At 38.6% G+C, this 17,727-nt stretch overlaps 1 protein-coding gene and 1 long non-coding RNA gene across 3 annotated transcripts in view; one reads left to right on the top strand and one right to left on the bottom strand.

The window, feature by feature from the left end:
- CUNH12orf56 (chromosome unknown C12orf56 homolog) overlaps positions 1-12,943 on the top strand; it is an 88,601-nt gene extending 75,658 nt beyond the window's left edge. The window contains exons 9-13 of the mRNA XM_055328439.1: positions 3,290-3,413; positions 5,049-5,123; positions 5,454-5,528; positions 9,709-9,887; positions 11,944-12,943. Of these exons, the coding sequence (XP_055184414.1) occupies positions 3,290-3,413; positions 5,049-5,123; positions 5,454-5,528; positions 9,709-9,887; positions 11,944-12,070 (580 nt within the window). The 3' untranslated portion in view covers positions 12,071-12,943. The remainder of the gene's footprint in view (positions 1-3,289; positions 3,414-5,048; positions 5,124-5,453; positions 5,529-9,708; positions 9,888-11,943) is intronic.
- Positions 1,314-17,727, bottom strand: part of LOC129511606 (uncharacterized) — a 39,026-nt gene continuing 22,612 nt past the window's right edge. The window contains exons 3-4 of one of the 2 annotated variants that reach the window (XR_008664868.1): positions 16,478-16,528; positions 1,314-7,197 (exon numbers count right to left, since the gene is read on the bottom strand). This is a non-coding gene — a long non-coding RNA (uncharacterized LOC129511606). The remainder of the gene's footprint in view (positions 7,198-16,477; positions 16,529-17,727) is intronic. The other variant, XR_008664869.1, reaches the window with a different exon arrangement.

Raw genomic sequence — 17,727 nt, 5'->3', positions numbered from 1 at the left:
TTTGCCTTTCAAAGTCTCTATATATTAGAAAATATTTTGCAATGCATTCAAAATTCTCCCATTGGAAATGACAATCTAAACAATGAAAGTATCAAAACTGTTGACACTATTTTTTAAGGCTGTGATGTCAATCCTATAGTAAGTCTTTTATTTTGGGGATGAAACTACCATTTTGATTAAAATTTCTTCTATCTGTTATTGACCCAGTGGATTTTAAATAGTGTTGGCAGAAGGAGTAGATTTAAAATTAAATTCCATGTGAGCAAATAAAAAAGCATTTAATCACTTCAGCATTTCCCTCTTTTTTCATAAGTAGAGATTTTATTAGCTCAGCTCAGTTCATTGTGTTCTTCCTGAAATGTGCCATAAACCCATTCATATTTTAATACTCATATGGTTGAATTCATGTATCATCACAGCAAGTGTCCCAGAATTTGAGAGTTCCTTCCCTTAACTCTGGATTATATGATAACTCTGCAAAGAAGCTGTTGCTGAAAATAAAGGACCTTAATTAAATAGAACAGTAGTAAAAATGCAATGTCATTTCAAACTTAGTATCAGGAAAAGCTTCTTAATGGAATGTTTTTGTTGATTTTGGAAGGGTCTTTTAAAGTGAGATTGGCTATTTTAAAGTAGCCTGAATAAAACATTAACAAATATCCTGTAGGACATATCCTGCTTTTTTGAGAAGTGTGATGACATGATTCTTCTTTTGCAGATATGAGAACTGACTTGCTTTTTCAGTTGGAGAAAGGAAGGGATTTTATTTTTTATTTATTTATTTATTTATTTTTATATAAATTTTTTTAAATTTTTATTTATTTATGATAGTCACAGAGAGAGAGAGAGAGGCGCAGAGACATAGGCAGAGGGAGAAGCAGGCTCCATGCACCGGGAGCCCGATGTGGGATTTGATCCTGGGTCTCCAGGATCGCGCCCTGGGCCAAAGGCAGGCGCCAAACCGCTGCGCCACCCAGGGATCCCTATTTATTTTTTTTTAATTTTTTTAAATTTTTATTTATTTATGATAGTCACATAGAATGAGAGAGAGGGGCAGAGACACAGGCAGAGGGAGAAGCAGGCTCCATGCACCGGGAGTCCAACGTGGGACTCGATCCCGGGTCGCCAGGATCGCGCCCTGGGCCAAAGGCAGGCACTAAACCACTGCGCCACCCAGGGATCCCAGGGATTTTATTTTTATTAAAATTTTGGTTAATCATGAGCTTTAAAAAAATTTTATTTATTTATTTATTTATTTATTTAATCATGAACTTCTAATCATGGTAATGATTTAAGTGATTGTAAAAAGATTAGGAAGTCTCAATTATTACTAAATAGGGATTGTTTGTAGTTTCTTTTATTCCATTATGAAGAGAATGCTAATGGTTATAGAGGATTTATATATAGTCCTATCTATAAATTCTTTTACTATTCCCATCTGTCAAAGCTACTCTGATACTATCTTTGGTTAGGCAACGGATTTTCCTAGTGGTCCGCCTTCAGCTCCTTTACAACTATACATAGATTGCATGACAAATATGAAGATGGTGTTGCCAAACCCTATTCCTCAGGATCCTTAATTTGGAGTGTGATTTTTTTCTCTTTATTTTCAAGTAAATAGGGTATATTATTCAAACATATAGTAACAATTTATTTTTTTATAGTAACAATTTAAATGAGTTATTAGTGTAGGTTAATGGGTAGTACACTGGTTTTGAAAGCAAAAGACTTAAAGTAATATTAGTTTTATTAACTAATAGCTAGTAGTCTTCAGTGGAACAGAAAACCTCTCAAATGCTTTGTTAAAAAAAGAGTTCCATTCTCTTTTTTTTTTTCTTTTTTGCACTGCTGTTGAGAATATAAATTGGTGCGACCACTCTGGAAAACAGTATGGAGGTTCTTCAAAAAACTAAAAATATAAGTACCATATCCAGTAATTCTATTTCTGGATAGTCATCCAAAGAAAATAAAAACACTAATCTAAAAAATTATATGCAGTCCTATGTTTACTGCAACATTATTTACAATAGCCAAGATATGGAAGCCACCTAAATATCCACTGATAGATGAATGGATAAAAAAGATATTGTGTATATGCACAATAGAATATTACTTAGCTATAACATAGAATAAAATCTTGCTATTTGTGACAATATGGATGGGCTTAGAGGGTATTATCCTAAGAGAAGTAAGTCAAAGACAAATACCATATGATTTCACTTATATGTGGAATCTAAAAAACAAAGCAAAAAAATAACAACAAAAGGAGAAACTGACTCATAAATACGGAGAACAAACAAGTGATTGCCCAATGGCAGGGGGATGAGGGGATGGGAAAAAAAGGTAAAAGGGGATTAAGAGGTACAAATTTCCATATAAAATAAGAAAGTCATGGGGATGAAAAGTATGGGATAGGGAATATAGTTAATCATGTAATAGCTTTCTATGGTGACAGATGGTAACTATACTTACCATGGTAAGCATTTGATAATGCATATAATTGTTGAATCACTATCTTATACACCTGAAACTAGTATGTCAACTATATTTCAATTAAAAAATTTTAAAAAGCATTTTAGGAAATGCTTCATACAAAAGTTTCTTTGTCCTGGAGATATACAGTGCATGCGAGCATATTAAAGCTTCTGAGAAGTCTAATAGTATAGATATCTCATGAATTTGGTTTAACTAAGTATTTCCTGTTTCTCTTTCAATCACAATCTATTTTGACTATAATACTGCCTGGAATTAGTAGCCCATAAAAAGCCCTTTGGGGGAAAAAAGAGCCCTTTGGAAAATACAGCTATAATTGAAATCACCCAAATTTCCCTGAAGTCCAGACTTACCAAGCTTTCTAAGCTATGTGAACTTGTAGAGGTATACTTGCTTTGAGGGGTGCCTGGTTGGCTCAGTCTGTTAAATGACTGACTCTTGATTTTGGCTCATGATTTCAGGGTCATGAGATTGAGCCCCTTGTCAGGCTATGTGCTGGGTGTGGGGCTTGCTTAAGATTCTTTCTGTCCCTCTGCCCCTCCCACTCCTGCTCTCACGCTTTCACACACTTTCTTAAAAAAAACAAAAAACTTGCTTTGAGTCAGAAGATCAAGAAATCGTATTTTTCACTTAAATGTCTTATCACTACTTAGTTAATTGCATGTCCAGGAATTCAAAAGTTCAGTCAAGAATAGTTTGCAGTGGTTTATACTTGTAAGTATTATTCAATGTCTGCAAACTTGGCTTTATTGTTTTCAAACTTTATTCATTAATTGCCTTTTATTTATTTTTTTAGGGGAATATTGTTTAATCTTCTGGTAATTTTAATTAGTGAACCTCAGATTCCAAAATCTTATCCTGTGTTTGATATCCAGTTGGTGGCTGATTCAACTTTAGTTGAGATGTCTTTTGATGCTGAGGTGAGATGAGAATTTTGCGGTAGACTAAATACAACATATAAGGGTACCCTGGCTTCCTGTTTTCTAATGTGGACCATGACATTGTAGAATACAGAAATATAATTAAATCAAAGAGGAAATTTTGCCATTAACCTCAAAACTTAGATACCCATTATCAATATTAATACATCCATTTTAGGTACACCTGGGTGGCTCAGTGGTTGAGTGTCTCCCGGACTCTTGGGATCAATTCCTGCATTGGGCTCCTTGTGTGGAGCCTGCTTCTCCCTCTGCCCATGTCTCTGCCTCTCTCTCTCTCTGTCTCTCATGAATAAATAAAATCTTTAATACTAATAATATATCCATTTTATATGTTTTAAACTATGAATACTAAGGAAAATGATTAGTATTCAGTATGCATTAAATAAATCTGTTTATGTCTCTATACAAAATATTTATGTGTATGTAATTCTACATTAGGAGTCTAATAGTAAAAAACACTGTCTTTAAGAGATTTTAGGGTTAACTCTCTTGCTTTAGTTTACCATCCCTTTTATGTATCTAAGTAGTGCAAACTCAGTGAGAATTATTTTTTTTCCTAAGGTTTTACTAATACATTAGAAATATCAGACTACCAAAAAAGCACATATTCTGAGAATAAATCAGCTTATTAGTTTATTTTGAGCAGAACAACACAGAATTCTTTTAAAGGATAGGATATGATTAAATAGTTCTTTTTTAAAATTTTTTGATTAAATACTTCTTAAACATACAATTAGCATTATGTTTTAGAAAACTCTTAAATTTATGCATTCATTTAATAATATTTATTGTAACTCTATTATGAGCTAAACAGTATGGTAGGCAGTGGGGTCCAAACAAGAAGCAAAACAGACACAACCTCTGCCCTCATCGGTTTATAGTTTGGTTAGAGAGACAGGTCTTAATTAAACATAAAATGAAGATGAGAATATAATAGAATATTATAGATATTCACAAATATAATATTCATACATATGAATATTAGAGAAATATAGAAAAATTCATATTCATTCTGGTTGAGATGTTAATTAAACATAACACAAATATTCATATGTATGAATGGGCTAGAAGACATTGAGACCAGAAGACAGCCTCACTAACTGGAGTTCTTGAGAGAGACAGAGAGACAGAGAGAAAGAGAGAAAGAGAGAGAGAGAGAAGAAAATCTCTAAGCCCTATATTTACCCATGTTACAGAGGCAGTTGTAGTTCACGTTAGGCATAAGGCTAAATTAAATTTCCCAGAGAATTGCCCACCTTAAATTCTAGGGAGCATATTTCAATACTCTTGAAAGGATGTACATTTCTTGATCTGAATGATTTTGTAAATCAGTTTTTTTGTGCTTTTTTTGTGCAAATCAGTATTCTATGAGCCATTGTATCTTTTTTCCCTGACCCACTTTCTTAGACATTATTCAATGTGTAGTCTTTTTATGAAAGCCGTTTTTGGGTTTTTTTTTTTTAGAACGATTGAATCAAATAGAACAGGAAAACTGACCACACTCATTATATTTTCAGTTAACCAAAAATTCTTTTATAAGTACCTAAAGGTAAACAGAAGAAATGACTATTTTTTTTGGCCCTAACAATGATATCTTATTATTTAAAATTCTAGTTACAGAAGCTTATTGTGGAATATACAGATACAGCTACGGCACTTTTATATGAGATACTTCTTGTCTTTCAGCAGGTATAATATATATTTTATTATACATATTATACTGTGTGATTTTTTTATATATAACATGACTATTACATATCTATGATAATATATATGATTAATAATATACATTTACTATACTTGTATTAGAGATGATCTCCAAAATTGGCTGACTTAAATGATACTACATTTGCTCTTAAGTACTCGTCCAGTTTTCCTAAATACTGAATTACTTTTAATTTTTTCTAAATACTGATGATAAAGATTTCATTAATTAAGATAAATTGTATTTGAGAATGAATATCCTTTCATGCACAACTTGAACTTCATGAACATAACTTATTTCCTTGAGTCTTTTAGGGAAATCTTGGATTGGGATCAACAAAGTTTGCTATTAGCTGGATGATGTCCTTCCTACAAAGTCATCCTTCCATAGTAAGTACCAAGAAGCAAAAACAAAACCACCACTCACAGCTAAATAAACAGGTGCTCTTCTGCTTAATAAAACACAAATTTTCTCTATAAGGAGTCACATTTATAAAACAGAAGCAAAAGGTAAATCTGATCATTTTATTATTTAGTTTAAAAAAAGCATTTTGATATTTGGGGCCTGAGTGCTTAAGGTACTGAAATGAAAATTAAAAAAAATTTACTTATCTATATATCTACCTATCATCTATCTATCTATGTATCTGCCTATCATCTATTTATTTTGAGAGAGAGAAGAGCATTAGCAGGGGAAGGGGGGAGAGAGAGGGAGAGACAGAGAGAGAAAGAGAGAGAGAGAGAGAGAGAGAGAATCTTAGGGAAGCTCCATACTTAGTACAGAGCCTGACGCAGTGCTCAGTCTCATGTCCCTAAGATCACCACATAAGTTGAAATCAAGAGTCAGATGCTTAACCTACTGAGCCACCCAGGTACCCCCTGAAATGATATCTTAAATGTGATCCTTATTTCATGAAAAACCCTAAAATACATTCTGTAGGAAACAGAATATATTAAAATATTGGCTGTATAAGTAAGTGAAAAAATGAACATTTGTCTTTTTTTAAAAAAAAAGATTTATTTATTTATTTATTTATTTATTTATTTATTTATTTGAGAGGAAGAGAGAATGCAAGAGAATGAGTGAGAATGAGCAGGGGGCAGGGGCAGAGGAGAGGAAGAGATTCCTCAAGCAGAGTCCCCACTAAGCAGGGAGCCCTGAAGATGTGGGGTTGAATCACAGGATCCTGAGATCATGACCTGAGCTGAAATCAACTGCAGGCTGCTTAACCGACTGAGCGACCCAGGCGCCCCCTGAACATTTATCTTAAACAGGGAGTATGGATTGGGGAGTATGAATTAACACTTGGGATCATCGGAGCTCTCTGTCCTGGCAACTGCCATCCTAGTCCATAGTACCACTGTCTCCCTTCTTGACATTACAATCACGTCTACATGGTCTGTCCCTATCTTGCCACCAGACCAAAGGGCTTAAAAAAAATCTGATTATGTCATGCCTTGCTTTAAATCTCTCATAAAAAAGAGATGGCCTACATGGCTCATCTAGTCCCTCACTTTCCCAGCTATGTAACCCAACACCTCCAACTCCATTGCGGACTTTTACCAGTCCTTCTGTCTGTCTGAAATGCTTTTCCCTCCTTTTTCTACATTAACTCCTACTAATCCTAATCTTCAGTGCCCCTTCCTGAGACAGGGTAGGGGGATGATATTCTCACCTCTGACTAGATCACATTCCCCATTATTGGCACACATAGTCATAGCTTAGTGTCTTCCTCCTTCCCTCCATAGGACTTGTTACTGTTGCATTTTGCATTTGTTGGTGTTACTATTCAGTTCTTTTCTGTGGCAGCCATTAGTGCCATATATATTCTGGTTCTCCCTCGTTCCAGGCACATGGTAGGATTGTACTTCACTCCTCACTTGAAATTAGGTCTCTGTTCTTGCTTTCATCAACAGAATGTGAGCATAAGCAGCCTGTGTCACTTCTTGCCAGAAGGTTTTAGAGCAAGTGCATGCTTCTCTGCATCCTCTTGTCCTCCTGGTAGGGTAAGTGACAGCATTTCATACAGTCCTGAGTGACTACAATGAAGAGAACACCCTGTCAACCCATAAAGGACAAACAATGTGAGCAAGTAGTAAACCTTTGTTGTGTTAAGCAAAGCATCAACATTTTGTGAAGTTTGTTACCACAGTAATAACCTAGTCAGTCAAGACTGACACAGTATTGGGATGCCTGGGTGGCTCAGTGGTTAAGTGCCTGCCATCAACTCAGGGCGTGATCCTGGAGTCCCAGGATCGAGTCCCATGTCGGGCTCCCTGCATGGAGCCTGCTTCTCCCTCTGCCTATGTCTCTGCCTCTCTCTATCTGTGTCTCTTAGGAATAAATAAATAAAATCTTAAAAAAAGAAAAAAAGATCGACACAATTATCATTCTCCCCCAACGGATTCTAAGTGCCATGAATGTGGAAGCTATGCCTGTTATGGTAGGCAGATACTCAATAAAATATCTGCTGAATTAATTCCCTAAAAGTTTTATTCCTTAATGTCTTCTCATCTCCCCAAACTTAATTTTCCTTTATTCATTCATGTATTCATGCATTTGATCAAAATACATTTAATTGGAGATCTCTTCAAAAAGTAGTAAACCAAATTAAATTTTCATTGCTAATGGAGGATTTGATATAATATGTTCTCTTTCCATATACAAACATGCCTCTGTTGACCATCAGTGGTTACCTACTTTGGGGTATTTTCTATAGTTATACTAAATATGGCAGGTCCTTGTGACATATGTTTACAAAAATCTGGCTAGGGCCAGAGGGTACACAGTCAGCTGCCATATACAGAGACTGAGCCCATGGATGTGGCTTCTTTAGCAGCACGCAGAGGTTAACTAGTCTCTGGCCCGCTTCAAGGAGTATCATAAAGTTCTAGACATTCATAGCAACAGAAGCTTGTATGTGCAAGATGCAAGGCCCTTACTTTTTTCTGTGCAGTGGTTGCAGACCCTATCATCTGAAGTCTGGGGGTACTAAGGACTCCAAGCCACAGGGAAGTTTCTTTATCAACTTATAGGGTTGGTTCACCAAAGGAATTGAGTTGAGTATGAAGCCAGTCTGTGACCATAAAGTACACTAGGATGAAAAAAAGGTGGCAAAAGGACCACTAGTGTTGTGGAAAGCTTCAGTATTAACTCAGTTCTAGAGTATGGGTAGAAACAGGCCATTTGAGAGAAATATGCAAGCAAGAAAACTGTTGTGATCATTGAATCCACCTGCATGTTAGTCTGCTCTGGCTGATTCTTCTTTTACTTGGTTAGAACAAGATGCAGAAGAAGTTAAAATTTAATTCCCAAATGGTCATTGCTTTGTTCTACTGCTCCAGACTCTCCAACCTCAATCAGTGTTTGCCTGACACAGTATTTAGTCAGTATGTGTAAACAGATCTGGATTGGGGAAAATCCACTCCAAACCACCTGTCCTACTTAGGAAGGGCCAGTAGCAACATCAACAGAGAAGGCAACACATTTATTAATACTAATTTAATGGGCATGCAAAGGGACCTTCTGGTTAGAGCTTGAAAGGACACTAGAGCTCCCTTCTGGTTCTTTTTTTTTTTTTTTTTTTTTTTTTTTTAGGTTAAAACACCAAATTCCCTTCTGTTTTTATGGTAGCCTACATTTATGGATAGTTTGAAAATGTGCCCCCCCTTAAAAAAAAAAAAAGACTGGTGGAATCCATTGTTCTTAGTTTTTGTTATTTGGTTCTGTTTTTTGTGTTTTCTAAAGTAATCTCTACACTCAGTGTGGGGTTTTGAACTCACAACCCCAAGATCAAGAGTCACATGCGCTACCAACTGAGCCAGCCAGAAACCCCTTGGTTCTTTTGTTAATGACTTTTGTGTGTGAGAAGCAGCAACTCAGTAACATCACATTATTGCTACTGTTTCCATTTTAATTTCCTCCTCAGAAATGATAGCAGACATACTCTTGATGAAAACCCCAGTTAACAGTGGTATCAACATCACTTGCTTGTGTCAAGCCTGGTTTTCTTTGCTTTCTCACGTACTGTCTCTCAAGGTGATGTCTGAGGAACAAAGCCATTAGAATTGTTCATGGTAAATATGGAGGTGGGCTCAGGATTCCGCATGTTTATTGAGCTGCCCAGGTGATCTTTATGCATACTCAATTTTGAGAGCCACCGCCTTGGAGGAACCCTCTTGGAAAGTCACAGGATGTTTATCTCTGTGGGTCATTTGTTCTTTGCAGTAGAAGAGAAAAGAAATCATCTTCCCTCCTGGAGGAGGCCATAGACCTTTCCAAGCTCCCCTTCTATCCCCCACTCCTGCTTCCCATGTTCTCCATTTACAATGGAATCAAATCTCCTTGACAGTCAGAATTCGTGCTGATTCTGCTTAGAGGGGGGTGAATGGTAAACCCAATCGGCCTATGGTCTGGTGCTCTCTGAGTACCATTTCAGTGAGAAATAGTGCAAGAGTATTGGTTTAAGGATGGGGAGGACTTCAGCCTAGATTTAGTGAAGCCCCAGCTGAAATAGGTGCGTTATGGGTGGCATGTGGCCTACATATAACTGCTTTTTTTCCTGTGTAGATCACTTTCGTGGACAGTATTGTGAAACAAATGGTAAAAGGGCTTTCAGCTTCATTTCAGTTGCTAAGTCCCAGCCAAGCAGTTCTGTTGTATCAGCAATTTTACATCCTCAAGAGCTGCCTGCAGTACAGCAAGACTTTAGCTGAGTATATTAGGAATGAGTACAGAGAAGAATTCAGGTAAGAGACGTCTGAATCTAATCAGCAGCAAAAGCCACTCATTTCTGATTCTCATGCAGAACTGCAGCGTGGCCCAGTATTTAGAAGATGAAGTGAAGACGGGCGATTCTGTTTTTGTTTTTAATAATATTTCACTTTGATCCGCGGTAAGGTAGGGTTTGGGCGAGTTCTAAGAACCACTGCCATTTGAAGTGTATTCCCAGGCTAGAAAAGACTAATGAAACATCAAACTTCCTTTGAAGAACTGTTTCTCACTGTCTTTGTTGCAGCCAGCACCTCACAGAGGCTAGTAATGATTTTAACATGCTGTGAGTAATCAAGAGTTACAAACCCTACCGAAGGGGATGATGAATTAGGGATTGTGAATTTAACTGAAGCACTGGGGAAAAAAGAAAAAGAAAAGCAATTGATAAAAGGAGAAACAATTAATGAATGTGGTTATTATTTTTTGTTTCCTTCACCCCCTCTCTTACTCTGGAACAAAACAGTAAGGAAGAGCAGTAACAAGCACTGGTTTCATCAGCCAGCTTGTTCTGCACCTCAGGGGTTCCTGCTTCTATTTATAGGCTGGCGGCGGCTCAGCTCCGCATTAGCACCTATCAAGGAAAAAAACCCAGCTTGCGTCTGACTTAAGATGAAAAGGGTACAGCAGGCATTGCTTTGCCACCAGTTTGGGCACAGACATAAAAGAATGTGGAGGCATACATTATGGCCTTAGACTGGCTCTTTAAAAAATTTCAGCCCAATTTGTGGACTCTGTCTTTCCTCCATGTGGTTGGTTTTACACCATCGGTTCCACTCTGGCTTCTATAAAAGGGTTTTGTTTGGCCTGCTCTGAATTGGTCCACACAACCTAATTTTTTCCTCAGTTTTTTTTTTAACGTAAAATTCATATAGCACGAAATTCACTATTTTAAAGTGTGCAGTTCTGTCACTTGTAATCCATTTCACAATGTTGTGCAACCACTACCACCATCTAATTGCAGAACATTTTCATCACCCCCAAAGAAACCTGGTACCCATTAAGCAGTCACATGCCATGCTCCCCTCCCCCCAGCCCCTGGCAACCACTAATCCACTTCTCTCTCTGTGGATTTGCCTATTCTGGACATTTCACATTAATGGAATCATACAATACATGGCCTTCTGTGTCTGGCTCCTTTCACTTAGCATCACGTTTTCAAGGTGCGTGCATGTTGTGGCATGTATCACATGAACCAATTTTTAAATATTAGTTATGCACATTTAAAAATCAGAACAACTGCCAAAATGGTGTCAGAGTCCTGCATGACGATAGTTGGCAGGAGCTCACTAGCAGCTGCCTCTATGTACTCAGTGTGCCACAGCCTCCTCCCTATTCATACCTGACCTTCTTCCTAGTGGATTACCTGTGGGCATTTAGGTTTGTGATCCTTGTTTTAAAATCCCGATTTTCAGTCTGCGTGCATTAGAATCACTGGAGTAACTATGAAAAAAAAAATACTGATACCCAGGTCTCACCTGGAGCACCTTTGTTCAGTTCATCGGTGGTGGGGCCTGGGTACTGAGGTTTAAAATACTCACCAGGTGATTCTAATGTGAGAGCCTATCTCCTAAGCTGTCGGGGGAGGGCTTAAGGTTTTCTCATTTTTGTTTCTTCCCCTGGCCTTTCCCAAATTTTTACTAAGGCCATGGGGATGAGCCCTACCCTTCACAACTTGACTCTTTCATTTCAACTTCCTGTGTATTACCCAAGCAAACAAGAATCAGGAGCCTCAGCCCATGCGGTGGTGGGGACAGTCCTGGCTTCCCTATTAATGTCTTGATAACGGATACATTATTAATGAAATTCACTTCCTTTGCTGTAGGAAAGTGTCTCAAAGAGCTGAAAGGCTCACATAACAGAGATCTCCTAGGTCACCCAACCTAGAGATCAGATGACTGAAAATACTAGCTGTATCCTGTGGCTTAGATCCCCATATCCAACAGCCCTATGCCAGTGAGTGTCTATAAACTGATGTGACCAATGTTAAATTCTTGTTTTTAAAGCTATTTTGTTTCTTTTTATGATTTGCAGGTACTTTATTCACATGCCAGCCTTGGAAAAAAGGCTCCCATTGTGGTACCCTCTTACCCAACCTACCATTCAACTTTTTCATGAAGTTCTGAAATTAGTTGAACAGAAACAATGTGTGAAATATTAGTCTAAAATGTTAACCAGGAGTCAACCTAGTATTTATGAGTCAACTTGTTTCATTTGTTTAATATCTAGCTATCTAGCTATCCCTGTGTCTTATAAACAGACTTTATTTGAATGTTCTAACAATATCTGTAAGAGAAGTCCTTAAAGTTTTTTTATCCATGAAAAAGAAACTTTACATACACTGACATATGTAAAGTGGTGCTAAAAATGAGCATTTCTCTAAAAATAAGTTTCGAAAAAAAAAAAAAACTACAAAGGGAACAGAAGCCCATGGAAAGCAAATGTATAAAGTGTAACCTGATGAGTTTTGCTGGTGTAACAATGGTAAGTGGTATGAGGCCACTGTAATGTCCAAAGATAAACTGTAGGGAGTAGAATTTTTTTTTTTTAAAGATTCTATTTCTTCATGAGAGAGGCAGACACAGGCAGAGGGAGAAGCAGGCTCTCCGTGGGAGCCTGATGCGTGACCAGGATCCCAGGACCCCAGGACTACAACTTGAGTGGAAGGCAGATGCTCAACCACTGCCACCCTGGCATCCCAGGGATAGAAATTACAGAGTGATCACTAGAGAAATGCTGAGCAAGAAGTAGTTGCCCTTTTTTTCCACCTGTCAAAATTATAGTGAAATAAGTATTCATAGGAGAATGAGCAGAACACAGGCATAGGTATAAGAAAGGTCAGATCTTCATTTATTATGAGGAAGGAAGCTTGGACTTTCTTCAACACAATTAAGTACATTCTAGTGCTCAGTTTCAGGCACCTGTGGACTGGTGCAAGCAGTCTCAGTGATAGAGAAATTGTAAGCAGTTATGGCTCTCCCAACAATCAAAAAAAAAAAGTCTTCACTCTATTTTATGGCAATAAACTAATCCAACAAAAACTTCACTTTGGTGTCACTGTGAGCTATTGAATTTGGGCTAAGAACTTAGAAAGTGGGTCCTCTATTTGATTAGCATGACTTGAAGGAGGAGGAGAGAAAAACCCAAAGAAAGAGCTCCCAAACCAGATGCACTCATACTGGAGAGAGGATTAAATTCACTTATGACATTTTATTACTGGTTGTGGCTGAGCCATTAACCAGCTACTGGACCTCAAACAGCCTACTCTGCTCTGTGGAAGGGTGGGACGAGATGTTCTGCAAGCTCTTGTCCAGCTCTAACATGCTCTACCTGTGACCAGACACTTCTTAATGCTCTGTGGTGGGGGAGTGCATTCCTCTGCTATCCTGGCTCAGTGGGTGATTTCACATGGATTCCAAATAATCCTGCTTTCTTCAGACCAAACATTTCTGTTTCAGCTCTCACCCCAAAAAGTGTCCAAGCCTTCTCCACTATCACCCATCAAGGACTACAAGTCTTCTAGTAGTTTCCAATGTGGGGGAGAGATGGGGGGAGTAGAATGGTGTTTATGAATGTCCTGGGCTGTCAGATGAGGGACTGCTCCCAGGAGATGGTCAATCAGAAGCATATGAAAAGAATCTTGGGATAAAGGCAACAATACTTCAAACTGCACTAATGATGGACAGTGGGGTGACCACTGATGAATGGTGGAACCTACGGAATGACAAGAGGGTCAAGTCTCTGCCTCAGCTTCTAAACAGTGCCCTGGCTCTGGGCTAGTAGCAGTGCCAGCTCCAGAGAGGGCATGGGCTTCCTCTCACATGCCTTAGGTGCGTGATGCCTCTTCTCTCCCACTGTTTTCTTTTCTCTGAGACCATACTTTATCTAATCTGTGGGAGCAAAAGCTCTGTCAGAATGCATCTGAATCTTTCCACGCAGGGTTACATTACTGGCATTCTTGAAAGCTAATGCTTGAAGATTTGTCATCTTGATTTTTTTTTAAAGATTTTATTTATTTATTCATGAGAGATGCACAAACAAGCAGAAACACAGGAGAGGAAAAAGCAGGCTCCATGCAGGGAGGCTGATGCAGGACTTAATCCCAGGACTCTAGGATCACGCCCTGAGCAGATGCTTAACCACTGAGCCACCCAGGCGTCCCCATCTTGATTTTCTTATGGCATTTGTCTATTTGTTTGCAGTGTGGGAGGGGAACCCTAAAATTAACACTTTAAAGGGTTATCCTGCTACAGTTCTTTCCTACTCTTTTTTACAGCGTTGCCAAACCCAAGAAAATCACTAAATAACCCGTCTCTCTTAGTGATCAGACACAACTGATTTTTTTTAAAGATTTTATTTATTCACGATAGACACACAAACACACACACACACACACACACACAGAGAGAGAGAGAGAGAGAGAGAGAGAGAGAGAGAGAGAGAGAGAGGCAGAGACACAGGCAGAGGGAGAAGCAGGCTCCATGAAGGGAGCCCGACGTGGGACTCGATCCCAGGACTCCAGCATCACGCCCTGAGCCAAAGGCAGCACTAAACTGCTGAGCCACCCAGGGATCCCTGACACATCTGATTGACTAAGTATTGACTTCAACTACAAAATAGTTACTTTTAGGAAATTTAACTGTGGAAAAATTTTGAATATGAAAATTACATATACTTTTTTTATAAGAACAAAGTATCACCAAAATAGGAAGCACATATAGCTAGTTTTCAGGATGGGCTGAAGATTCCAGACTCCTTGACCATTTTTATAATATATAAGCATTGCCATTTACCATCTGCACTAAAAGTAAACTCATGGTAATAAGCTCTACCAAGATATATATATATATATATATATATATATATATATATATATATACATACATATATATAATATATACATATCTCTTCCAATTATAGCTGTCCAAACCTCCAGCACCTACTGCAACAGTGACCCCTTGACCCCTACAGTCCTTTCTCTGGGGTGAGAGTGATCTTTTGAACAAGAAAATCAATATATTTATAATTTAAAACATTCCCATTACCCTGGATGAGATCCAAAGTCCTTACCATGGCTTTCAGGGCCCTTCATGACCTAGCCTCTATTTCCATGACCTAAGCCAATCATTCTCCTCACTTACTACACCCCAAACACAATGGCCTTTGTGGCGTTCCTTTGAATCCCCAAATTCCTGGAAACTTGCACTAGCAAATGCCTTCCCGAAGATCTTCAAGTGTCACTTCAAAGAGGGCTTCTTTGATCATTCCAAAGCAGCCTCCCACCCACGGACATCACATTATAGTGCATTTGTTTACCTGGTTATTCTTTGCAATGTAAGAACTTAAGAATGTAAGCTCCATGAGGGTCTGGCCTTGGTTTGTCTTTTCAATACTGAAACTAACACCAGGCGTACTGCCTGGCACAGTGTTGCTTGTGCCCTGAGTGAAGGAAGGGACTCAGGGAATGGTAGGAGTCCAGAGGGAGGAGCACCAGCTCCAGTTGTCACTTCACAGCAAACTCATGAGAGACCTGAGTAAGGCCTATATAAGAACCACTTGGCAAATCCACAGAATTGTGAGATATAATAAAGGACTGGGTTTCTCCACACTTTTTAGGTATAACTGACAGTACTCTAAGTTATTTATAAGTGTACCATGTGACGATGTCATCTGCCTATACATTACAAAAAGATTTCCCCCCATCCATCTGCTACTATATTCACCTTTTGGTGAATATTAAAAAAAATTTATTTATTTAATCATGAGAGCTCCAGAGAGAGACTAAGAGACACAGGCAGAGGAGAAGCAGGCTCCGTGCAGGGAGCCCGACGTGGGACTTGATCCCAGGTCTCTAGGATCACACCCTGGGCTGAAGGCAGCGCTAAACCCCTGAGCCATCCGGGCTGCCTGAAATTTTTGTTTGTTTGTTTGCTTTGTGAGAACATTTAAGTTCTACTTTCCTAGCAAGTTTCAATTACATAATAGGGTATTATCAACTATAGTCACCATGTTTTACATTAGATTTTCAAACCTTCTTCATTTTAAAACTGAAAGCTGTACCCTTGAAAGTACAGAGGTAGCAACCTCTCCCTATTTCCCCTGCACCCTAGCCACTGGTAACTACTTTTTACTCTGTTTCTATGAGCTCAACTTTTTTTTGTGTTGTTTTTAAATAAAAGGTTGTTTCAAGTTTCTACGTTTTAGATTTTTTAAATTTATTTTTTCAAACCCAAAGTATTTTATTCTTGTATTTATTTGAGAGAGAGAGCATGCATAAGCAGGAGGAACAGCAGAGGCCTAGGGAGAATCAGGCTCCTCACGGAGCAGGGAGCCCGGTGAGGGCTTGGATCATGACCCGAACCGAAGGTAGCTGCTTAACCAAATGAGCCACCCACACGCTCCCAGAAACATTATTTTCAAATGGGATACATGATGCAGAGAAAAATTTAAATATAAATATTTAGGTGGTATTAGGTACCCTACCCAATCTCACAAATCTTCAGTTGTTATGAATTAATCTAACCCTTGCCATTTTACCAAAGTTCAACAGAAAAATAATGAAGCTTACCTTCACAGGAAAGACTCTATTTATCTTTCCAATATTTCCTGTTTTCTTTTCCTACAAGAATGATAGAGAAAAAAAAATTCATATCACAGTGTGATGCTGTTGGTGTGTATAAAAAAAACCCTCGATAGCACTTTTTTTCCTGGCCAGCTTCTAAGTTTCTCCTGCTCTCCAGGGTGATTTATTAAATTGCAGTAGATACAGGTGCCTGGCTGGCTCAGGTGGCTCAGTCAGTGTCTGCCTTCGGCTCAAGTCTCTGGAGTGCAGGGATTGAAGCCCTTGTCAGGCTTCCAGCTCAGCGGGGAGACTGCTTTTCCCTCTCCCTCTGACTGCCACTCCCCCTCTTGTGCTTTCTCTCTGGGTCAGATAAATAAAATCTTAAAAAAAAAAAAAGAAAAGCAATAGATAAATGAAACAATCAAAAATATTTTCATTTATTTTAAATAAAATTATACATTTGCAATGTCAGGGTAATTCCAAATTAATTAATTCGCCACCGTCAGGACTCAGCTGAAGTGTTTCACTTGTCTGTATGTTCTTGCTATTTTTCCTACTTAGTTAAAATCATATAAATTTCCCCTTTTGTCACTATAAATGGATTCAATAATACTCCAAAGAGTTCTTCTAATCCCTTTAAAAGAGGATTACTATCTGTCCAGACACAGCAGAGTCCACTTCGCCACTGTCCCTTACCAGGGAGGGGCCCTCGGATTCTCACGTAAGTGCTGATGGTATGATATGTACCAGGTAGATCCAGACTATGTCTTCCCTCCACCCTTCCTCTTCCAGCCAGCGCCTAGAAGGGCCTGGTGAGGAAAGGTTTTCAAGCATGGAGGAGACAAGGTGTTTGAAGGTTTATTGGTTAGATACCAGAGATTTCTGGGTTTGGGGAAACCTTGAGTCAAAGAAATTCCTTTTCTTTCCATTTTGTTCTAGTCTGCTTTTCCCTTCTTGTTGCCTTCTACTTGGAAGGTGACTCTGACCCTGAGGAAGTAAGAGGGGCTCTGGGTAAAAGAAGGCAAAAGGCAAAAAGGCAAAAGAAAAGGAAGCAGGATTATATGCCCCAAGATTCTTGAAAGAGGCAAAGAGGACCTCTAAGTGTCCTTCTAGGTGGCCCACTCCTCTGAAGGCTCCAGGAGGGGTGTGGGGTTTCAGAGTGGAAGTTATGCCCATAAGCAAAGACGTTGGAATTGACCAAAGTATTAAATCACTTCAGTCCTCTTTTGACTCCTGAAAATGATGGGGACAGGGTA

Source organism: Nyctereutes procyonoides, unplaced genomic scaffold (genome assembly GCF_905146905.1).
Source record: "Nyctereutes procyonoides isolate TBG_1078 unplaced genomic scaffold, NYPRO_anot_genome, whole genome shotgun sequence".
Taxonomy (NCBI): domain Eukaryota; kingdom Metazoa; phylum Chordata; class Mammalia; order Carnivora; family Canidae; genus Nyctereutes; species Nyctereutes procyonoides.
The sequence above is the reverse complement of the archived record's forward strand: the minus strand, read 5'-3'. Positions and strand labels throughout refer to the sequence as shown.